Below are 25,429 nucleotides of genomic sequence, written 5' to 3'. Positions count from 1 at the left end.
TGAATAAAGGCTAGAAAAAGGCTAGGGAATGATTCAACCCTCAGAATTTGATACCTAAATTAAAGGTCTATAAGCTGGGTTTCTACCTGGCCATCAGAGCACACAGCAGTTTGTAACCTCACACAACACCAGGGATCAGCTGAATTGCTCTCTGGCCATCATCAGCTAGAAAGAGAGCACCATTTAGGTGTCTCAATGTCACCCAAGCAAGCTCTGTTCAATACCTAAGCAGAGACTTGGAGCCATCCAAGATGCTCTAGGACGTGACACGCATGGAGCTAGTAGACATGACCCAGCACATGAAGATCTATGCCTAATGTCTATCTCAAGGAGCAGCAGAAATCCTAGGTGGGGTTTGGTTTTGGAACAAAACGACTAGTGTCACTGGAAGTGCTCACCTTCATTGACTGAGGAGGCCATGGGGTGATTAGGTCAGGTAGACATCTACATTGCAATGCCTCTGAAGATGGAAGGTGCTGGCAGGAAGGGTGGGATTGTAAACACGCTTCCTGTGTTGACTCATGCTTTGAAAGCACAACCCCTGTTCACGTGCTGCCTTCTCAAAGCAAAAGCTTCTCCAGCACCCCCAGGGTTACCATTTGATTGTCCTGTTTGCCCTTTTCCGAGGGCTTTCTGTGTACAAAGGCCATACATCTAACAGCAGCATCGTTTTAGTCTCCCTGGGACACTGGTCTCTGCAATCTTCAAGTGCTGCTTGTGGTATACACTTGCTTTGACCAATAGATTAGGCTCCACTGAGCCTGCCTAGCTCAACATGCATACAGAGATCTAGATGCCTTATCCTAGGTCATCGTCACACTGCCCAACTGGCCCAGTATTCCTTGGACTGTCCTATATGCTTGCTTTAATTATTTTTTTAGCGAAGCATATCAGTGTACTTTCTTTTCTCTGTTTTTGGTTGGGTGTTTTCTCTCTCTCTCTCTCTCCAGGAGGAAATCACTACATTTGTTAAGACACCAAACAGCACATTCTCCATTTGGCTAGTACAGACACTGGTATTTTTATTCTGTAATGGTACCACAAGCGGAAGGTGTCAAGTCCTAGTTTTTCCATCTCTAAAAACCCATGCCCTGACACCTGATTAGCATAAGCTCAGCCCTATAACAAGGCATTATGAAAAACACTATGAAGAACTCCAAAAAATATTTTACATTCCTTAAAGACACTCTAGTGGAAAATAACAAAAGTTTAGAAGAAACTCATATTAGCAAAGAGATGACCCACTTACATTACAGATTTATGCAAAACTTTAAAGGGATATAATAAAGATAAAAGGAAAAAAAAAATCAAGTGGTTAAAGAAAACCAAATTAGTAAACTGTGTGAACCGAATTTGAGCTGCTCTTCTCTCCCCTGATTCAGTGTCACTCCAGCTACATGGAAAATGCTAATATACGTTATGCAAGGAGAGAACCCTCCCACACATTACATTAGCAAAAAAAAAATCCTCTGAGACATGGTAGATTCCCTGAGAAAAGTCATACACGTTCATTCTTGATATCATATCTGATTGCAGTTGGCATAAAAACATCAGAGGGAATACTTTAACAGTACAACATCTTAACTCAAGTTTGCATATAAATCAGACCTATTAGACATACTGTTTTACTTCAGCTCAGTTGGAGACTACCAGCTCCAAACACTTCTTTTCGGATGCTCAGCTGCAGCATATCACGTTATGACATTTATGTAGGTCACTGGCTCCTCATTTTCAAAAAATTCTCTTTACTGCAAGAGCAGTGCAAGTGTCCACATGTGTCAGACACTCGCTAGCGATCCCAAGACCTCAAACCATACAAAACATCTACATAACATTCACACACGGCAAAGAAGAAACAGGCTGAGGTGATGAGCTCACTGATGCTCTGCATTCTTTACTTTGCCACAATATTGGGTTTTGGAGATGGTGAGGAGTTGATCAGTACAGTTACTTTCATCTGTGACAACAGGAGTTGTGAAGAACAAGTCCTGAAAACCTTTTCTAATATTCAGACAAGCAGTGCCGGGAAAAGACTCGATACCTCCACAGAGGAAGAGTAACACCAAAAGTATTACCTGTTCTCTGGGGCGTTTGTAAGGGATGCCACGATGTTCTGCTCTATGAAGAAGAGCATTGACAGGAGGAATCCCAGCCCCATGGCGCTCATCACTGACCCGATGGAGAGAGACTGGACCGGGGCAAGCACGAATAAGCTCTCAGATGGGTTGTAGTTGAATTTGGACACTGGAAAGAGGAGAGGAATGACATTAGGAGGCACCCTATTGTGCAATCATCCACATGGACTCAAGTAATGTTTTATCCACACCATGAACTATTGGGAGCTAATGCAGCAAACCAGGCATGATGCTCTGTCATGTGGGAGTCAGACCATACAAGATGGGCTCATCTGGCTGTTTTAGTTTATTTTTTTCCTCCATCCTCTTAGAACTTGGCTGCCATCCTGATTTGACAGACCAGTGCTAGTCCTAGTGAGCCATTACATATATTTGAGCAAAACAAAAAGAGGGAAAGTTGTTTTCCGCAGATTCAAGGCATTTTTGAATTAGAAAACCTTATTTCTAACTAGCACTATACTCCTCCTGCTCAGTTAGTCAACTGACAGAGGCACTTTAAAGCTTCCTCATTATCCAGCAAGCTGTGCAAGTCATTTTCATTTAAAATGCCCCTAAGTTTCCTGCCACTGGAAGAAATCCATGACTAGGGATAAATCACACATGGCCACACATCATTTTACAATCCAACTGGATGGAATGGCCATCACAGAAAAAAGCCATTTCTTATTTGTTTCCATACATTTCCTCACATCACCCAGTCACGTCACCACAGGACAATGCAATTCCTGTCCCTGTTATCACTTCCTGATATGGAAAAGCTGATCTATTTGGCCAATGAATGGTGTCTCATTTTTAGATTTCCTTGTGTAATTTAGAACTGCCCAGATGCTCTGCACCATTTCACCTAAATTAAATTAGGAAAACGTAAACTGGAGACAAAGAGGACAGACTGGGATCATCAGCTCTACGTCTGACTGGCAACAACACTTCCTGCCTGCTAATTACTCTACCCTTTGTTCTTTGCCAGAAATTGTTGACCCTCTTTATTGTAAGAGATACGTACTTTAGATTACATTGAAATGAAAAGACACACTGGAATAATTTGTCCAGAGAAAAAACTTCACTCAGCTTTGTTTCATCAAGGTTTTGAACGGATTAAATCCAATATTGAGGAAGTCTGAGGTGTTGAGGTAGTGGGAGGTCAAATTATATGGAAGAAATTTGCTATTTTTTTTTTTTTTTTTAGCAAAACCTTCCTAGGGTTTAATTTCTCTTTTTCATACACCCCAGGATTCCAGAGAATAAAAATATAGCTTACTTTCAATTTCCTTGAAGATATACGAACCCACAACAGAGAAAGTCAGAACTGAAATCGGTAAGGCACAGTCGGACAGAATTTCACGTACTCTTGCATGCAGATATGGACTGCAATTCAAAAAGAAAAAGATTTCTATCAACATCTCACTGTAGGGACAATTGCTTAATCCAGATAGCATTAATACTTCAACAAGTGAAAATTCAGTCCAGTCTTGCAATTCTAAAGAGATACTTGGAGTGAAGAATCAGTCTTTAATTCAGCCTTAAATCCTCTGGAATCTATAGTTTTGAAGGTTTATGAATGCATAGGCAAAACCCATAAAGAAACAAGAAACTAAGATGCAAGCTAGAAAAATGTCCTCCAAACACCAATTTGTGTCTCATTTCCACTTCAGTTTAATTGCTTACTGCATTTCAAAAGAAGAGTTTTAAAGGGCAACGGGAGTGAAACCCAAATTAGAGCTGGGCAGTTGAGTCCCAAGAGCACCCTGAAGGTACATTCCCAGTAGATCTTCCAGCACCATCTGGGATTTTTACCCACCAAAACAGTAAATGCCTGTATGGGGGGGAGTTACAGGGGTTCCAACGAGAAACGCATAGTTCACCCACAGCTTTCTAAAAAGTCACTTGTGACGCCAAATCAAATACGGAAGGACATCGTCCAGTGACTGAACATTTTGTTCTGCTGCTAACATTTTCCAGGTGGCCAGCCAAGTTCATCTCTGGCTTTGGCTTCCACCACCACTAATGGAAGATTTCCACCTGATTTTTCTGGGTTACAAAATTAAGATCTAAGCCATCAGCGATTCCTGACAGGTAATATGAAATAACCAGTAGTCTGAGCTCTAAGAATGAAGTAACTCACCTTTTCTTAAACTGATAGAGTGTATGACCAAGCCAAAGGGTACCCAGCATCAACATGAGACTAAGGACGGCAGTTTCACGTCCATAATGCACATCATGCATGCCTGTTTGATTCTCTAGGGACATGGATCTGCTCACTGATGAATTCATCAAGAAGGTGGTATTGATGCCGAGGCTTGGAATAGCATCAGCTCGGGCTTTTTCCAAGTAACTGTCTCCCGTGTGCCCATAGTAGTAATATTTCTTAAAAACTGTACAAACAACCAACAGGCAAGCATTAGGATAGGTTTGTGACAATCAAAGCAAGTAAAATAAAGTGGTTCTTTCTTGCTTGATCATGTAGCATTACATTATGCTTCCCCAGGTTCATAGCTTAACCCTCAAGCCAGTGAAATCAGGAGAGCTGCTTTTCTTATGAAGCCAGTGCTTTACAAGTTTATTTTTCACTTATTTTAATAGGTAAAAGTTAAATTGACCTAAAGCGACATGTTTGAAGTGTAAGGACTTCCAGTACTAATTATTTATGTGATTTGGTTCCTAGCACTGGAATCGCTGCTTTTAAATATACCTATATACATACACATATAGACAACTACTTTCAGCAGCCTGGTAAACAAATTCCATCAGGATCTCTGAAAAACTTAAGGATCTGTGCAGCCTGGCTGCTCTTAAGTGGACTACAAAATGTACAAGAATTACTTATCCCAGGCTGGTCCAGATTTTAAAGATAAGCATTGATGATACGCAAAACCTGGCAGAACATTTAAATTTACACTGCAAATTGAAACAGTTACAGAGCACTTGAAGTAAACCTGTACAAGCGAAACACTCAAGTAATGCCTCTGGAACTGTCCATAAATGCATTAGCTTAGCTCAGACATATTTATGTAAGTAATTAGCAGCTGTAAATACACTTTTTCTCTTTAGCATTTAGACAGCTGTGTTCCCATTTCTATGGCATTGGCTGGCTCCAAGCATATAAATGTGGTTTTGGGGACATTTCAGCTCTCTCTATGGGAAAGAAGAACTTGAGGTGCCACAAGGAACAAGTAAAACCAGAAGATGGGAGTTGGGTTTTGCAGCCTTGGTACTCCCATGTTATGTGATCAGATGGCAGCAGGCAGCACCCGCTTCCCCCATACCAACAGGGAGATACATGGGGATGGAAACCACTGTCAGAGCTCTGCAGTCCCCCTACCTTTCTTTGCTTTAGTCAAAAAAGCCTTCAAACTTTGCATAGGGAAACTCAGAAGTTAGGGCAAGAACATCCTCTTTAGACAAAAATACAACAATATGAAGCTTAAGCTATAATGCTCCTTATAACATTCCCTGTCCCCAAATACTCATCACATTTCTGAAAACCCCAAGCACATCCATTTTTTCATCTGCAGCAGTTACAGGGAAAGCAGGCAAAACAAACTGTAATTGAAAATACCTGAAAACAAGCAAAACAAACTTTAAACATTCTTGCAAAGCACAACTAGTATTTGCTAGGACCTTGAAGTTGACCAAAGCACAGTTTGTGCTACTGCTGGTTTGTAGCTTACCCCGTGTAAAACACCCCATGTTTAGCCACATTGCTATTTTAACAGCAGTAATAATATTTTCGTACCACCTTTATATTTTAAAAGGAGTCCCGGCATTTGACAAGTGGATGGGGTCAATAGGGCATGTAGGGCACAAGAGAAAAGACCAGTTACTTCACATCCAATACTTCTGTGTATACATTTAAAGATCATGAAGGTTTACAGTTCAAGATTTAACCTTTCAGATCATTCTCAGCAGCAGCCAGAAATGAGGATATAATTTTACTTTTAAAGCGTGAGAAAGGTTCCCCCTGTAAGGAGCAATCTCATCATGACCTCTGTTAGCACTGTGTATTTCTGCATTGCATGCTGCGGAAGAGGCTTTGCTATTATTTCCTCTCTGCATCCCAACAGCTGTGTCCAGCCCAGGCAGGACACCCACACCTGCTTTGCAAACAGGTAAACTGAGGCACAGAGCACTGCCATGACCTACACACCAGCACAGAACAGGCCATTGGAGTATTTGCAGTTTCCGGCTCTAAACATGAAAGGACACTTTTGTCATAACAAAAATGATTATGGCAGTATTTCCCGGGGATTAGCAGCTGGCCAGGGCTAAAAGCCTGTTCACCATCTCAGCTGACCTGAAGTGTTACCAAATCCTAGAGACATGCACAATTACTGAGCGTATGATAAACCAGTAGCACACACAGACTGGTAACTGTGCAGAATGTATTGCCTCCGTATTTAGATCTGGACTGGAATGAAGAAAAAAAGTTTGGTTTGGTTCTTGTGGATTTTCTCTATTTCCCACCTTTGGATATATCACAGTAATATATTCAGGGCTAAGCACACCCCTGGTGCCCTATGTTCAGCCTGGCTGCATTAACTCATGCTGCTTCTCAGGCTGCAATTCAATTCGCACCCATCTCAAAACTAGATAGCATTGCTCCACTCAATCTTGGATATAGGGGAAGAAACTTTTTATTCAGGGGCTTTACTCTTGTATTTTAGTTAAAACAATGACATGTGCCAAGATGGCTAGCAGCAGCCTTCATCCTGCACCACAGACTTGCTATAGAGTATTCAATTCCTGCGGATTTATAGTTTGTTTTATAACAGAGCTAAATGAGTCTTGTTGCTTACATCCAGAGTGAGCAACAAAGCAGGTGGTGCCCTCACTGAAACAGCCGTTCTCAAGCCTAGCAGGCTCTCAAGTTCCCTCCAACAACATTAACTCGTTTTGTTTGCTTCAGCTGGTTCACCACCATTTCCTGCAGAGCGCAGATGTCAAGATCAAACAAACACAGCTTCGGTGGCTGGGCCACACAGTGAAAACAGTGTCACCGGGATAGTGTGAATGCACATGACTTGATTCCTTTGTACAATATTGCACACACACACCCACTTCTTTCCTGCACACATACAAGTATCTTGCAAAAAAAAAAAAAAAAATAGTATCAAGGCTATGAACAGACTAAGGAAAACATATCTGAGCAAGAGCAGCATGTCCACCAGCACTAAGGAAGCCCAAAGTTGCTGTCATCTGGCTAGCCATTACCAAAACACATTTAACAGCATGGAGAAGAGACCAGCTTTCTCTTTCTACTCTTCCTACTGCTCAACAGAAGTTTTAAGTGGGAGGAGGTGGTGGTGGCAGCAGCATCCCTCACCTCCTGCTACAGAACAGGAGTGGAAGAAGAAAGATGAGCATGTGGCCAGGAACTGCACTGGTGTCATGTGTTTAAATATGAGCCCTGAGACTGTTAAAGTCTGTGCCTGCCAGCATCAGTGCCTCTCTGCATCTGGGAACATGCCTGGACCTGGGGTCCCATCTGCTGAACACTCCCAGATGCAGCTGAAGCCAACATGAGCTGGCAAATGAGTAGAGCATTGGTTTGATTTTATTACCATTGTTGCTATAAATTCAGCCCTTCCCAAGTACAAGGGAGAATTACATTAATCCACTAATTAGGCTAACCTCCAGGATCCTCTCCTGTCCCCACTGCAATACACTGAGGTATTACTTGCACATTCCTGGAAGTCTGGCAGCAGAGATCGATGGATGATTTCTGTAGCTTTAACCTGCACACCATGCCCCTTCTATGATAAATCAGCTCTCTGCTACAGAAGCACTGTGAACATTTGCTAATATTTACAGAGAAGTTGAATGCTCTGTTGAGGAACACCTCAGCGTTACAGGGAGAATGTCCCGTGCTTCCAGAACACGGCACACATTAAGCAAAGCTCAGAGCTACATAGTGAGCAAGGAGAAAGCAAAGCATCCCAGAACACCTTCTCCTTCACTGAGCTTTGCCTAAGCAGGATATTTGAAAGATCCAGGTGTTCTGCAGAGGAAAAACATAACCCTCTTTATTGCACAATCAAAGCATATGCCCAAGGAGTCAAATTAAGGATTCCCAGTGAAGGAGTGTATCTCACTTCAAATTGCTTTGCAGTGTCAAACTTGCTCTTTGAAGGTGTTTTCCTTGCATGCAAGACACCATAACGAGCCAAGCCTGAGAATCTTGATAACAAGGGACATGCTCAGTATGCTTCGGGTATGTCCAGAAGGATTCCAAAGGATAGCCTAAACATGGGGCTGTGGGACAGTAGGTCATAAAAAACTAGGAATGCAGATTTGGCCAGCTCCTCGCTGCAATGAGCAGAAAGGTTGCCATTCATATGACATTTCTGCTAATGTCTTTCATCTTCACAAATACCTCCTACCAGTCCTGATCAGGAGGAAGAAAGGTGCCAGAGAAACCTGTCAAACTCCAAGGCTGCTCATGGATACTCACCTAGAACTTAAGTCAGAAATGGGAACCAAGGGGCTAGAAAGGGAGAACCGCTTTAGGAACATGCTGGAAGGCACTGAAGTCCTTACACTGCCATTCAAGAAGGGTCTCAGAGCTCATGTAAGAATGGGCGATCCCAACCCATCTTCCAGCTCCCCTCCATGTAGTTTTAATAATGCGGCAAGGAAAGAGATCTAGAGACACTGCATTTAAGTTGGATAATTTTTTGCCAGCACCACTCAAAGAGACTGGTATCGGGACAAGACTTTCACAGTAACTCTATTATGGCTTCTCCATTTGGTAAAATTTAAGACACTAATCCTATCTCTGCTAACTGAAATTAGACCTGATAGAAATTCTGCATATCCAGGTAAACTGCTGACAAAGGGCTGCTTCAGTCTCACACAATGATTTTTTTTTCCCCTGAAGACCCTGAACAAACATGGAACAAGCAAACATCATGCATATTTGCACCTTGTACTTCTGTTTGACAATCCCTTTGACAAAGAAGCTGAGAGAGATCTACACTGTAAAACATTGTTACAAGGCTTACCTTTAATAATGCCTTTGAAGGCATCAAGCACAAAAGTGATGGATATAAAAAGTGCAATTATTTCTTCTGTTGACCTGTGGAAAAATCCCAGGAATTAATATAGCCATTAGCAGAGTCTGCGTTCAACTCCATTCAAAGGCAAATCAGTGTAATCATTCATTTACATGAAAATATACCAATTTTAGTTAGACTCCAACTCAAGAAACAAAATCCAGTGAATATTTTAAAGCTTCTTTCAAGCTGGAACAATAAGCTGAAATGATACTAGCCTCATCTCACAAAATACATTTTGTGGCAAGTTTGTAATTAAGGAGCTTGTGGAATGTATAATTTTTCCATTTGCTGAATAATCTGATCAAAATATGACTTCTTAAAAATAGCTACCTTTTAAAGAGCTTCATCAGAAGACTGAAATTAAAGAGGGAATACATCACAAGGAAAAAGCTGTTCCATAGTCCAATCCAGGCATAGAAAGCACTGAAATCCAAGTTGTAGTCATCACAGATTCCTCGGATGACTGCAAAAATGAAGCATTCACGTGTCAGATTAAATTTTTGTCATGGCCACTCTGTGATTCCCATCTGCTTGATGGCAAAAAGAACCAATGTCAAGACTTTGCCCCAATGCACTTATGGCAGATACCATTAAACCTGTTACACTCCCAGATGAACACTGGATTAACCCAAACTGTCCTCTCCCCTTCCCTGCCCCCTTCCCCCACTAGAAATGGGGAGAAGCACTTGGGAAAAATAGTCTCCCACACTGCTCAAAGCATTTTTCATAGGAATCAAGGCCAAAAATCAGCCCTTGAAATTTGCTTTTGCTGATGTTTTGGGATGCTGTTGAACAAGGGATCTCAAGACATGCTTTTGCACCATGTGTATGCAGTCACTGCATTGGTAACAAAACCTCATGTCTTCAACCTTTCAAGCTTGTGATAGCCCATCTGATTGTTTTTACAGATATTGAGTTGGCTCATTTACACCTCTGGCTCAGGAATATCATCTTGCAGCTGTAACTGGAAAGCGATTCATCACAGCTTAACGGACCAATCAAAAAAACCACCAAGCAAAAAACTTTACCTCAGGCTCTAATCCTCAAGTTGGTTAAATGCAGCATGAGAAAACCATTAGAAGGAAAAGATTTCCTCCTTGATGCAGAAATGCTCATTCTTCTTATGAAACTTTTTTCTATGTGAAATGATTCCTTTAGAAACCAATTTTTATTATATCTGAATCAAATTCTTTCCCTTTCCCTCTGCACCAGAAGCAGCCCTTTAATATTGTTTTAGTTAAAAATACACAACTAAAGCTCTAACAGGATTGCAAGGTTGTAGTACAAGGTCCCATTCTGCCAGTTACAATCACACAATTCCCCTGATGTACATGTTTAATAAACTTACCATTAATGTAGAGTGCTAAAGGAGCTGTAGTTAGGAGTACAACTAGAGGTTGCCCCGAAAAAAGCGCATAAAGCAGCCCTCCAATACACTGGCCGACGATTGTCTTCTGCACATCTACAAGTAGTTAGGAACAAACAGGGTTTTTAGCCCACACCTCCCTGACCAAGGAGCATTCACAGGGCATAGAAGCCAACCACTAATGAGCAAGAGCAATGTTTAGAGGGTATAGAGGTAAGACATTGTGAAAGCAAGAAAGCGACCCTTCACCAGGAAGCTTGTACCAATAATTTAGGATGCCACCAGGTTTCCAGATGCTGAACTGTGAAAGTTAGGAGGGCTTTTTTTTTGGGTTTGGTTTTGGGGGGTTTATGTTTGTTTTTTAATATATTTGTTTTATTTTAAACGGCTATAAAAACATAACCTGTGTTTGTGGAGGCCTTCAGGACAAGATTTTGACTAAGACACCTATGAACTGTAACAACAGTAGGAACTGCTTCAGGGCCATAACTGGGATAGAGCAAAGCATCATCTGCTATACCAGTGGTTTGGATACTGGCAATCAAATTAAAATCAAAAGCACAGGAACTTGTACTAGGAAAAAACTGGAACATAATTACATCATTATAAAGCGAGCATCATTTAAAAATACAGTACCAGGTAATGGTACCAGTCCAAGTCAGATGATAACCATTTAAAGTAGTGTTCAATTTTCCTAGTCTTCTGAGAAAGTCCTGAACATCAACAATTAGAAAAACCTTCAGTTGTGTTTTTTTTCAGTAAATAAAAACTATTAAAACCTTCTGTGACCAGAGCTATTAACTTTGAATACATGGAATCTTACAACAGATGCACAAAACTGATAAACTTACCAATAGCTCCTCGGGTATTTTCATCATTGAGTGACCCAAATGCAATGGATGGAAGGAGGCAGGCAAAATACAGAAAGATCATAGTTGTGATGTATTTTCCTATAGCTTTGTTGTTTCCAATAATACCTAGTGTAAACCATAAACAAAAGTCAAGTTAATAGTGACCATCTGTAAACCTTTGAAACTCTACTCAAATCAGCCATATGTACCATTAGTTCTTTTCATGTTGAAAGGCGGAAGTAGAAGTTCAGTCCACACTTTAGTCTTAAACATATAGGTAGGTCTTTAACATTTGATTTTGTACATCCATGCTCTTTTTTTCATCTGGACCAGAAGCACCAACATGCCAACAGACTGCTTCAAGAGACGTTTCTGGCATCATCAGAACAGGAAATACTGGAAGCTTTTTGTTCAGTTTTGCCAGCCCCAAAAGCTTGGAAGAGGATCAAAGCAGAAACCGTAAGTTTAGGGTTTATAAACCCCCTAATTCCCTGCCTTTTTCATACCAGCTTTATAGGACTTTTTTATTCTGGACTATGCCCCTAATGCGCTTCACGATGATCACTTGTCTTTGCAACTTATGATGCCTTGCACAGGAGAACATGAAGCACTTCATTTTTCCCTAGGCAGAAATCTGAGGTTATAGGCTTGAATCAATAATATGCTATGCTGAGCCAATTAGTGCTAGCAGACTTACAAAAACAAATAGCACAAGAGGTCAGGAATGCGTACATTGAGGGTTTTGCTTTAAAAAAATTCCTTCTGAAAGAATGGCTTTTTTTTCTTTTCCATCCACTCATCCCCTCTCATCTCCATCGGAAAAAACACACCAGGCCAAAACAAAAGCAGCCAGAAAGAGAATTAAAGTGTCATAATATGAATTTAAGGGCCTCTGAAGTAGCTTCCCTTCCCTTTCCTGTTTTCAGGCTGATGTCCATCCCCAGTGAGCTCAGATCACATGAGAGAAAGGATGAGAGATGACAACGACTGATATTGCTTGAGAAGAGCAGAAGTTTTTCCACAAAACCACCTCTTCAGAGATGATACACCAGAGAGCCTTTTCAACGAAAACCTTGAAACAGCCTTCAACCTGCCTGTGCCACCATCCTTGATGGCGCTTCTGCTGTAAGACATTTGGACAAGATTGGAGTTGCCCAGTTCCTCTTTCTGTAAGCCCCCTGAGCAGTGAACTCCCACACAAGCATCTGCCCCTAAGCTCCCAAATGTCATCTAACCTTTTGCAAGCATCAGTCCCTTGGCAAGGGAGCCAATGAGTTGAATTGGAGAAGGGAGGGGCTTTGCATTAGACAAGCTGATGCAGCACTAAGAAAAGCTGGACATTGCCACAACAGACTAACTGGAATGAAAAAAAAAACGAAACCAAAAAACAACAAAAAACCCCCAATCGTTCAATGACTTTGGAATCTTATCTACATCTGTTTTCTGCATCATTTGCAGTGCAGAGATAAGGACAGGAGGAAGATGCGAAAACCAAAAATCAAAGATGATGTGTAATGAACAGGCAGCCACGTGAATAAAGGACACCTTGAGATGGTTCCTTTTCACAGACACAAGAGGAACAGACACAAAAAGGAAACAGGAATTCTGATGCTCAGCATCCTCAAAAAACCAGGGCAGGGGCTAAAACCTAACAAGAGACATCTCAAGCACACAAATATGAGCCTGACCTTCCAGGAGCCACAGGCCTAGCTGTTTCAAGGCAGATTCTTTTCTATTTACTGAGAAGATTCAGAAACCACAGACCACATTCTTGACCACTCTTGGCAACCAAAAGGCCTGAAATTTCCTTCTTGCAGATGAAGCTTTCTCATGTGATCTTGCGTCCTGCAGCTGCAGGCTCCTACCTCATACTCCCAAGCACCCAAGACCTTTAGAGAAATGGAAAGATTTGGCAGGGCAAACAGTGGACAACCTGGTGGTTTTATAAGTAGAGGTGGTCACATCCCTGTTCAAAGGACTCCATACCACTCCAGAACACCACTTTTTGGAATCTTTGAAGCTTTGAAATCATTTATAAGACAACAGGCAACCAGGACCAGAGAAGGAACTGATACTAAAAAAGGCTCATTTGCTGAGCAGAGACATAAGTGAGGAGGTGCTTTCTGTCTTTCAGGTAGATAAACCATGGTACGAGAGGGCAGAAGGAAGGAAGAAGCCTTGAAGAGCATCACAAAAGCTCAGGCGTAGCTTTTAGTTTCAGCTTCGATCCTTGCAAAGCAAGCAGCAGGAGTCCTGCTGATGTGGAGGTCCTTACATCACATCATGGCTGGGTCCAAGACTTCCAGTACCAAGCAGTACTTTAGTCCATAATCAGCCGGATGAGATGCAAGGAGCAAAGAATCCCTTCTGTTGAGCAGCTAAATTCGCTTCACAATGGAGACAAAAACTACATCACATTAAACATAGTCTTTCACAAACATGATTAATCACCCTCTAATTGCAGTTAAAGTAATGAGCAAATACTGCCTCCTCATTCAGATTCACCCGAGACAAACACTAAAATCCGGTATTAACCACTATTTACCTTTTGCCTTTTTAAAGGCAACATCTGGCTAAACATTTTCAGGGTCTATTTGCAACCCAGGGACTGACATTACTTCACTTAAAAGAAGGTGGGCTGCATTATGATGGCATTTCATCTGCAGCAGGCTCATAAAGCCATTGAAAAAATGTGTCACTCCAACTGCACAATGTAAATTTGTAGCAGAAAATCAACTCTCAGTCCAGCTGTGAGATTTGAGTAGTAGACTTACAGAAGCAATCCCTTGAAATTAAGGTACATCTACACATTGAAATGGGAAGCAGGTCACGTTCATCAACATGACAGTTCTATTTTGCTTACCTGAATTTCTGAAATGTCAAAGTTTTTCAAGACAAGGTTAGACTTACAGAAAAACTGCAGCATTGCTGGCCTCACTTTGCTTGGTATTCTGCATCAACAAGCTAATGACCAAGAGACCGAGAGACTGGGACTAGAGCTCCTTAAGACTACTAATTGTACATTTACTGAATCAAAATTGAGACAGATGGACATTCTATGAAATGTCTGACTATTAATGTTCCTTCCCACTTCCCTGAAATATCTGATGAAAAACAAGTTTAATTCTAATAATCTGCAACACAGCAGCAAGGATGTGTCTATTTAAGCCACGATTTAAAAAAAGAAAAAAAAGTCACCTTTGAATGGTAAAAACACACAATAAGGATATCTGTTCATGGGTTTTGAGCCATAAGAACTCAAAGGATTGCAAACTTCTGCTAATGCCCTCAAGCTGGGCTTTCACTTATTTTAATAGCTGCTGGACTCTGCCCAATTTTCTGAAGATGAACAGAAGACGAATCTTCCCTAAAGTCCTATGAACAGTACAAATGAGACTAAGAACTTAACTGGAAAAGGAAATCCAGTCTTACCAATTTTGGAGCAGAGAAGCCAAGCATATGCTCAGAATAGAGAAGTATGAAGAAACAAACCAAGGGCTCACAGCTTTCCTTTCTATTGCTTCTTTCAGCCCATTTCCCCATGAAGTGCTAGACTCTTGGAAGGAAACATCCACAGACAAAACACGATGCTTTTATGCATCTTTAATGCATTCCCACCCACCACTGACACAACAAGAGACTTCAAAAGCAACTCAGGTCATGGTGCCCCAAAGCATCCAACAAGTCAGTCTTCAAGTGGCTTCTGAACTTTTACATCCAGCTGATATTTAGGAATGAAGGGCTGCAGAGTGATTCAGGAGCTACCCCACCACCTAACCTAGGGCAGCAGAGCAGTAAGAGAAGGGGAAAAGCCTATCTGCAATTCTTTTATTTTTTTCCTCCCTCAAGAACGTAATCCTGCCAAACAAGGCGGCCAGTGCAACCAGGCAAGAGTCAATGAAGATTTTGCACGTGCCACAATCAGTCCACAGTCAACATTTTAGCAGGTTTAAGCCCAGTGATATCTTAGACAATCAGCAACACAAAACTTCACCTTCCAATCCTATTTTTCCAGCACCTTCAAGCCTTCCTTCTAAGCATGCCTGCATTCCTCCTGCAAAACACCACTACCAAATCCCAAGGATGCTGCCAGCAGATGTGCTTGCCTTACTCTCAGGAGCTGGTTAGGGACCCTCTGCAGGACCAAGGACAGGGAGGAATTTGCATCTCCAGCTGAACTATCCACCCACCACAGCTGTGTTCTGAGGACACAGGTCTAGGAAAACAGGGGGAAACCAGAATAAATCTCAGCTCTCCTCTCTCCCCTTCACCACCTGCCTCTCCAAGAAGCAAAGGGATATGGCAGAACACAGAAAAGCTCACCATAAAAATCTCAAGCACCTCCTATTTCCTCCCAGGCACTCCAGGTGCTACCTCTGTTAAGTATTTATTCCTCTGTGCGGTACCAGAAAATACACACTGAGGGATAAGGGTAACAACTTTAAGGGGTTTCAGGAAACTTGTAGCTGTGTCCAGGCAGAATTCCCTCCTTCATTCAAACAAACAAACAAAAAAATTCAAGAAGCTGCTATGGTCTGACTGTCTTAAAGAGTAATAATATCGATACACGTGTTTAAGCCTACTTGACAAGATCAGGATGAAGTTCCGTACAAACTTTTTTTTTTTAAGAAAGCAGAATCCCATAAACAGAGGTTGTAGTCATTAAAAGGAGACTAGATGACAAATTGTATCAATCCTAAATTAAAAGGGAAGTTACAGGTGTTCCTAGGCTCAACATTATCCAGTTCATCTTCAGTTGGCCCTGCTGGAAGACACCTATTACAAACCAACCATATCACTAAAGCCCCGGACCAAAAAAGTTTAGAAAACTCTTCCTTGATCCTTGCACATTAAGTAAGATGCACAAGACTTCACAATCCAAAGCAGACCTAAAGTTGATTGCTAATCTGGAAGAAAAAAGGAGAAAGAGAAAGATGTTTCCTTTATTTCTTCTCCCAAATCATGATGGTTAAAGGTAATTTAATTGCCAGCTTTGTGTAATGTGTAAAGACTACCAATTCCAAAAAAGTCGAACTGGCAAAACATTTGCTGGCCCTACAAAAGCCTTATTTATCACCCTGTCCTTAATCAGTTTATCTGTCTAAACCAAAACCCCAGGATGCTTCTCAGATTGAGGATTTAGAGACTCCAACCATTCGGAAAAAAGGCATCTTTGTAATTCAGATCTCTTTGATGATGCACACGTGGTTGTCTGGAGCACAGATACTTGGATAGCTCAAATCCCCAATGTTCTGGTACACTGCTGCTTTGAGATGGTCCAGGAATTTCACATTCCTGATCACCTTCGGTCTTGGTGGTTTATGGCAGATGCTTTATGCTCCATCTGTTTTTCATTCCATGCAAATCCTTAAAGAATTCATCCTAATTTCTGGTTTCTGGGAAGAAATGGCACATGCTAATATATTTATATAGGTTTTTTTAAAAAAATTCCTCCTTTCCTCATATCCTATTTGAAAGGGCACAACTGCTCCTAAGGTGAGTACTTCACAGTTGAGCTGCAGTAGTTCTTGAATTTCAACTTGGCTCATCTCTGCATCTTCCACTCTCCAGAAATTGTTTAATAATGCATGGACAGTTTTTAACATATACTTTCATTTCATACTAAAACCATTTTTCTGGAATGTTTGTAATGCTGGATTCTCACTATGACAGTATTTCATCACTCAGGGCAAATGCACCCAAGGGAACAATTCTTTCAAACTAGTCAATCCCAGCACCTTGTTTAGGCCAAGCCTGATCTGCCATGTACATGAGTTCACAGAAAGCTTGCAGATTAACTACAGCTGACAGACCCAGGGCTGATAGGTAGCATGCACAGGTTAATTCGGATGCATGCAGAGCCAGATCGTGGACACTGAAATGAATTTCCAAATCTGCTGGCAGCCGAAGTTGGCTACAGGACCATCACATGATGCTTTTGTGCCTGTGAACACTGACAGCCACAGCAGTCACTGCACTGCCTTGAGATGCATGTGGGTCCCCACAAGGTGCTTCTGCCGCACTTTCCTTCTGAAGTGCTTTAGTATCCCTTTATAATGAAGGGTCAGACTTTGACAGCCTACAAAGCCACAGCCGTAGAACTGAAGTGTCCTGAACCAACTGCAGAGGTGTCCAGATTAGGAGTTTAAGCCCCCGACCAGATCTGGTGCCAATGATGCACATGCCACAATATTTTTTCCTGTTTTATCATAATCCTTGCTGCTACCCTGAAAACAATTTATTGTCCCCTTTGTCCTCAACATACCCCCAAATCCCCAGAGAATATAGCATTAGCTTGGCTTCAAAGAGAGCCTGCCCTTCTATCACCCCAAGGCTCCTGAAAAGCAGTTTAATCCCAGCAATTAACACACTTGCAGAAAGCATCCAGCACTCTACTGTGCTAAGCTGGCATCTCATCTCATTTTTTTCTTTCAAGCAGAGTAGATACCACTAACCACAACACGCATCATAGTGGATGAAGCATTCCTAGACAAGGATCTTTGTAGGAGGCAACTCCCCCAAACACATGGCATCTTCAGCCGAGCAGCCAACAGCTGATTGCTATGTTCCTCTGCTGGTAGTGACCATCTTGTTGAAACGCAGTGAAGGACTCTGCCCATGCTTGCTCTCAAGCTTAGGCTGCTGTGGAGGGTGGCTTTGCACCAGAATACTTGTCTGCATAACGGGGCTCGGGTATGCATCTTATTTTCTTATGCCAACTCCAGGGGAGAGCACCATCAGCAGAGGTGCAGTGGGGAAGGCTGGGACACTGTAGCTTGAGCTAAGGAGGATTTAACAGCAGAAACATGTCTGACAAAGCCCCGAGACTCTCCCTGCCTACACTCTACATCTTTATTTTATATGCAAATTTTCTGGGTTTAATATGTGAATACATTAGCCAACTCCCCAATAAGCTACAAGAAACTGAACATGTTTTGATGTCAGGCTGAAGCGCTGTAATCATGGTATGCCCTGAAGACTTAGAAGCCTTTAAAAAAAAATAAAATCTCTGAAAGTGAAAGTTTGAAAGCAAAAAAGGAGAAAGTGACTCTTAAAACCAACAATGCCATTGTGGGAGCTATATAAAGCCCAAAACCTGAGGCTCAATATAAACACTGTATTGCTGCTCCTGTGATCTGGCTACAGCAGACAAGCTATATCCTGTTTTTAAAAGCACTGAGCTGAAGTTACTGCAGCTCAGATTTTGCTTAAGCATTTTCAACTCCCACAGCATCACCATAATCACTATTGAAGCTGGCTTGCAAAGACAGCAGAAAGGGCTTATTAGGCCAGTGCTGACTAATTAGGTTGCAATAAGGTGATCTGTGTCTACACACAACAATAATCAATCTATTTAGTTGCCTCATTGTTTAATAAAAATTAAACTCCTCATATACATACAGCTAGCATCTTCATTAAGGGAACACTGCAAGATTCTCATCTATAGTGTGCCACCATGCCTATTCATAGGCTTTTATCAAAATATTCCTTTAAATATGAAATAAGAGAGCTATTACACGTATCAAAGAACACATTCAATGCACACTGTAAACAGGACATTGCATCACAAAAATTCAAAATCGGGCCAATGCTTTCATAAACATTGGCCAACATACCATCAGTGAAGTCCAAAGCGTACACTGGAAATCTTCGCGCAATGTCATCAGAAATCCCCTTGCCAATATTGAGAAACTCATGCAACTAAAGAAAGGAAGGAAGTGCTGTGTCAGTTTAAAGGCTCATGTATTGTTAAAGAGATTAACCTCCTTATTCAATACTGATAGGAGCAAAACTGGTCATTTTGAATAGGGCGTTCAAATCAGATTTTGTAATGATAATAAAAATAAACTCTTCACACTTCAATTTATATCCTCAAAAGCATTGTAAGAGAGAAAATCCCCCAAGACCACCCTGTTTTCCTCCCTTCCTTCCCTTTTCCCCCTCCCATTCATATCGGCATCCCTGCTTTGCAGGTGAGGGAGCTGATGCAGTGTGACCCACTGAAAACACCCTGGCCAACAGCAGGATTAGACCTTGGGTACCCTGGGGTTGAACAACAGGTCAGAGATGCCCTTCCCACCCCTCTAGCCAACTTTTTTTTCTTTAGATGCCACCACAAACACACACCCCAAAACCACTACCCCCAAATCTACATGAAGCTTCTGAAAAGGGATCCCCAGCAAGTGCTACCTTCCCTGGCATTGACATGAGAAAGGGAAACCTCAAATAGATGTAATAAGGGAACTAAGACCATCTACACCTCAAACTCCACCAAAAGGGAAAAAGCTCTAATAACTTCACATAACCAAGCCATAATTTCTGCCCATTGAAAGATATTAAGATCCTTGTGAGAGGGTTCCAAAAACTCAACATGTTCCCTTTTATTTCTGGTTTAGGGGCCTGCAAGTTACAGTATGATTGTTTATACAATCTGATGCTCACCACAGGCAATAAGGAGCTTTTCAGAAACATGCAACAGCTGCTATTGACTTACAGCCTCCCAATTCTCACAGCTACATCCTTACAGAAAGCACATGGAAAGCATCAGAGTAGGCAACACTTGCAAATGAGGCACCTGCCAGATTTTTCCCTGTTATCCTCAGCTCAGAGTATATGTATTACTCTGAAAATCAGATGCACCTTATACAGTGCTAATTACCCCAGCTGTCTCAGCTAAAACATTTTGCATGTTTGTTACAGAACCAGACACAGAAGACTTATGACCTCTGCTACAAACTGTAAGCAAGGCAGGAAATAATAGATCCAAAATTGACACCAACAGACCATCTCAAAACAGCATGGACATCTTCCTTTGGCTGGTTTATGTGGAAATTGATAAAAAGTATTTCTTTAGAAAGGACACTACAGTGCTTGTTCAACAGACTACACACAACTCTGTCTTTTCTCACAGGGCTCCAGTGTTTTGCAGCAGCTGGAAGATCAGAGCCATAGGTAAAACACAATAAGAAAAACTCCCCTTTAGAGGGAATACACAGGGCATGACAAACGCTAGGGTTTGGGGTGCAAAAGATAACTCAAAGGATTAGCTCCCTTATCAGTGACTATGACATCTCATATTTTAGCTACTTAAGTCAATCCTGTTGCATTTTGCCAATAACACCTGTATTACTTTAGGACAGTTTCAACTCTCTGACCTGAACGATCAGGATGAAATTCAGCAGACACCAGCATAACATTTGTATTTTAAGCATTTCTGAAAAAGCTATGAGCTTAAGCCATATTTGGAGGCATATTTGGACATCAAAGCCATATGCGCTTGAAAAGCAATTTAATTCCACCCCCCCACCTCCCCAAGAAAGACATTCCTGAAGGCACAAGTCAGACAGAGAATCACAATAGCTTTAATGACTAATATGTTTACTTGTCTCGCTGCAGTGAGTATGGGGAAAAGGATGCTCAGGGTATCTCATCTTCCGGGGAAGAAGCCACAGGCTTGCTGCTGGCCTGGGGTGGGGAGGGAAGGGGCACTCATGCACGATGTCTGATCACAGGCAGCAGTAAGTGCGCAGAGAAGACAGAAGCACTGCCTAACTTCTTGTCCTACGTGGCACACCGAGACAAATAGATTGTTTGAGACCCCCTGATTCCTTCATGTGCTTATTTCTTGCATGTGTGCAATTTTAGGCTAGGCTGGGGCATGGGGATGTCAAGCTAAACCTCAGTGGCTAAGAACAAGGAAAGTCAATTCTTCCGTATGGCTAATCCTACTCTTAGCTTTCCTCTCTGCTCTGCTAACCTTATACTCAACTCTGCTTGCACTGAGGAGATAAAAGACCAAGTTTACTGGCCTCTGAAGCTACCACACTTTTTTGGTTTTAACCCCCAACCTATCCACCATGCATATTCATTGTCTAACTGTACTCCAGACATGTTTCAGTCAGGCTTTTGCCTCATGCTGTCTTCTGAGCCTGCACCTTGTGAAGTTTCCCAAAAGACTTGGAAAGGACAGTGCTGACATTTTATTCTTCCTCATACACCCCAGTGCTGGGAATTTCTTGGACTGCAGTGCCCTACTTCTTTCTCTTTCAGTGGGTCAAGTTTGGCTGACACATTGGCTTTCCATTCCCATTCATGGTGGCACCTCTCTCATGGCCCTACTGTCTTTTTGATTTAACCTGGTACCAAGGGGCCTTATCCAGGAGGCCAAAGCCGCTTCCCCCCACCAACACCTCAAGGCTTATTAGCCTTTAGGAACTACAGCTCAGGTACCCAGCGCCAAATCCTCCTTCAGACTCCTTATTCTCCTCTTCTGCAAGTCCCTTTAGTGCTTTGCCCATGCTGTTCCTAATACATGAGAAAGAGCAGCAAAAGGAGCCCCTCTCCCCCTGCCCCCCCCCCCCAAAAAAAAAACCAACCCACAAACAACCAACAAAAAACAACCCACCAAAAAACCCCAAACAAACATTAGAGGAATTTCATGAATTTTCCAATTGCCATTTTACAAATCCCTCCAGGTCTCTTGCTATAAGTGACTGTTGTTTGTGTTAAATGAAGAGGCTAAGCCAGCACTTAACAGCAGTTAAAGCCAAACAGAAAGTATCTGCTCCAACACCACCAACCCTTTCTCAGTCCTCTTCTGAAGTACTGAGGGGTGCATGACTATTTTACACAACCAGGGACACACACTATTCTTCCATCTGCTGATGCTGAGCAAGCATAGCCCAGCCCTCTCAGCAAATCCACACAGGTATCAGACACAAAAATCACAGCCAGAAAGCATCACAACTGCTAGGGGCTCCTCCATGAATAAAACCACAATTAGCCTCAAATCTTCTTGTTTACTGAGGCATCTGACTTAATTATGACTGAGTATGTAGCCTTGCCTAAATAATCCTCTAAGATGAGGCAAAGCAAAGTGACTGCACTGTAGGCACAGCATGTATGCAACTGTCATGTCCCCTTCAGGATTTTAGCCAAGCTAAAAACAAGCACTTGCAAAAACCCACTCGTGTAGAGAGCGTTTGAGGCCCATTTCTCTCCCATCACTGCAGGGCCAAAAGAAGAAGGGAGGCAGGAGAGATTTTTATGCTACCAAGAGACTTTACCCTCCTGAGAGCTCCCTTGTAACAATACAGTGGCTCCACATTAGGGTGTTTATTTCACTGGGGTGGCTTACAGGTTGAAATTACACCCCGGTCTCATATGAGTGTTTGCTCATATTAAATGCTTCCCTTCTAGAAGACTATTGCACAGGGCAGGCAGAGGGGGAGGAGATACTGCTGGAGATGCCTCTCAGAGGAACTCAGGAATGCAGGCCACAATCTCAAGTCAGTCTCATCTCTCCAGGCAAATCTTTGCTTGCCAGGAAAAGAAAACTCCATCCTAGCTCTCAAGATCAATGCTGGCAAGGCAAGGTGGGGGACAGCTGCTTCCAAGAGACCTGAGAAAGCAGAGTTACTACTGTACAGGCTGCATCTCCTGAGAGCTGAAAGATAAAACATTTTAACAACAACAATTTACCAAATCCAGACCAAGAACGGTCAATGCCAAGAGCAAGTGCTAGAGAAACAAGCGCTACTATCTACAGTACTGGCCAAGAGCCATCAAAAGTCTGCCTGGCCAAGGCTGCTTGCCCAGCAAGGCAAGTAGGAACCACCACTTCTCAGGGCCAACATCTATCTATAAGCACAGTGTTACATCCAGCCCTCCTGTTCACCCAAAGCACAGAGCAGAAAATCCTCTACAGACATTTAAAAAGGGCTAGGTTTAGCAGAAGACAGAGCCAGATATTTCAACTGCTTTAAGAAAAACTCCTTTGAAAGACCAAGTGCAAAGGGTTAAACCTACCTTTACCTAAATTACGTTACTGCAGCTATTCTGAATACAACCACCCTGGACGGCCTAGGTTTAAAGAGGGTTTCAGGACTTGTTCTGCAAACTTAAGAGCAGGTATGGGGTCAAAGCACTACCTATAAGCAAGGGGATTCTCTAGGAAAAACATGAGCTTTGCTCTTTTCCGGATGTGCAGATAAAAACCCTTTAAGTCTATTCCAGGAAAAAAAAAAGTGCTAAGTTAACCAGCTTCTGCACTGTAGGCAACCCAAAGCTTTAAGGTTATTTGCAATTCAGGGACAGGAGCAGCAAGCTAGAGATGGCACACTTTGTTTTTCAGGTATGCAGTCTGGTTAAAGAATGAATTTCTGAACAGAAAAACAAAGTGATGACCAATACACAGGAAATTCCAGAAAAGAAAGCTGGGTTACAGCATTTCCCTCAAACTTTAAAGTACAAAGCAAGTAACATTTTACAGAGCTACAGATCAAACAGTGAGAAGTCAGGCCAAATACTGACAAGCAACTTCTAAGTGAAATTACCGTGCAGAGATGGCCAAGAAGTCTTTTGGCTGCAGGAAAGACAAGTGGCAGCTTCCTTCAGAGACTTTGGATTGTAAGGATTAAGTACCTTGGACCCACAATGCAGTGATCCATTAATCCCACCCTTGACTAAGCATCTGGAATCAAAGTCCTGTAACCATTTCAAGCCCCTACTGCTCTGCATCCCCCTTCAGCACCTGCCTCTTTGAAGTGGTGAGTTTTTCTTTCTTTCAGATTTACAGCAGCAGCTGAGGAAGGCAGATGTACACACATCAGCCATTCATGGAAACCTCAGTGCTGAGAGCTTGCTAGGAGAGCCCAATGGATGCAAGCAGCACAAGTGCTTCATCTCCTTATTCAAAACCCCTTGCATTTATGCATTTGGACACCACTGAAGCAGGTGCATGGCAGATGTTGGCCAGCCTTACCTTTAGTGGCTTAGGACTGTGTGACTTGTGCCCATCACTCATCGCTGAGGGTCTCTGATTCACCACCGTCAACAAGTGGCGTTGGTGGACTAAGGCTTCCTTGAACTCCTCTTCTGTTTTGGTTTCTAGGAGTTTCTGCCGAAAGGTTATGTCCGAAAACATTGTGGCAAAGGTCCTGCCCACTTCTGTGGCCGTTTTGGTACTTTTCTGAGCAGAAAAGACAGGCAAAAAAACACCTTGTAAAACTACTTTCTTTTACTTCTGAAAGCAAACTCACTGATTTACCCATTGGGCACCATCTGAAGAGCCAGGTACTTGGTTTCCAGGACACCAGAGACACCTGCAGAAGAAAAGCATACGCGGAAGCTGTTGCAGATGAACACACCAACCACAGCAGGATCCTGTGAAGGCATCAACACACGGGCCCTGACCAGAAGCACTGGTCAGTCTTACTTGATCAACTTCCCAGGACTCAATCCAAAGCTGTATCATGCTGAGCATGCGTTTCATCCCTGGTCTCCCTTCAAGGCTGCTAAGACTAAACAAATAAGGCTTTGTATCCTACAGCATCTCAGCGTTACTGCTACTGGAGCAGAAAGACGCTGTAGTCAATGTTCCTGCAGGTAGAAGCTGCCTGATGTCTCTTCTGAAAGACAGAATATTGTTCATATCTGCTTCACCAGCTTCCTATTTTCTAAACATTAAAACTCAATTCGGCTGGCCTCTCTGGGACAATTCTGGCAGCACAAGTAGAGATTTAGAGCTCTCTACTAAAGTACTGGCACAGAGGAAAGCATAGGAAAGAAGCAGCTGAGTGCACACACGCAAGCAGCTCTGTATCTTCACTAAATGCTTGGAAGAGACAGGAGACTTGCAAACATGTAAAAGGAACAAGTGCCTCCTTGCAGGCTTTAACACTGCTGTGAGCCAGAAGCCTGATGCTTTGAGGGACCAGTGTCAACAGCATCCAAGCCTGGTTTCCTATTGCTCCAAGCACCTTGAAAGTTAGACACAAAAAGGGAACGGTAGATGAGACTGAGCTCCCCAATCCTACACAAACCCACCAAATCCAAGCTCTACAAACCCTGACCTGCTCAACTGCTTGTACCACTTTGGTCAGGCCAGATAAGATACTTGCCAAGGCAAAATTATGTAGAACCATAGCTCATTAAGAGCTCCTTTTGATGCCAAGTTTTAACCCACCCACCTTCGCTACACTCAACACTCATCATGCAGCAACTGCTAGAGACACCCAAACAACC

General features: G+C 42.4%; 1 protein-coding gene across 6 annotated transcripts in view; it reads right to left on the bottom strand.

The window, feature by feature from the left end:
- The window catches only part of SLC4A11 (solute carrier family 4 member 11), a 97,026-nt gene that overhangs the window by 14,833 nt on the left and 56,764 nt on the right, over positions 1-25,429 (bottom strand). For 5 of the 6 annotated variants that reach the window (XM_027799961.2, XM_055714392.1, XM_055714381.1 and 2 more), the window contains 9 exons: positions 24,168-24,374; positions 19,021-19,105; positions 11,405-11,530; positions 10,536-10,649; positions 9,518-9,650; positions 9,134-9,207; positions 4,258-4,507; positions 3,394-3,500; positions 2,076-2,244 (listed from right to left, as the gene is read on the bottom strand). In XM_027799961.2, coding sequence (XP_027655762.1) covers positions 2,076-2,244; positions 3,394-3,500; positions 4,258-4,507; positions 9,134-9,207; positions 9,518-9,650; positions 10,536-10,649; positions 11,405-11,530; positions 19,021-19,105; positions 24,168-24,374 — 1,265 coding nt within the window. The remainder of the gene's footprint in view (positions 1-2,075; positions 2,245-3,393; positions 3,501-4,257; positions 4,508-9,133; positions 9,208-9,517; positions 9,651-10,535; positions 10,650-11,404; positions 11,531-19,020; positions 19,106-24,167; positions 24,375-25,429) is intronic. The other variant, XM_055714399.1, reaches the window with a different exon arrangement.

Source organism: Falco cherrug, chromosome 1 (assembly GCF_023634085.1).
Source record: "Falco cherrug isolate bFalChe1 chromosome 1, bFalChe1.pri, whole genome shotgun sequence".
Lineage (NCBI taxonomy): Eukaryota > Metazoa > Chordata > Aves > Falconiformes > Falconidae > Falco > Falco cherrug.
This window is presented reverse-complemented; position numbering and strand designations above follow the sequence as displayed.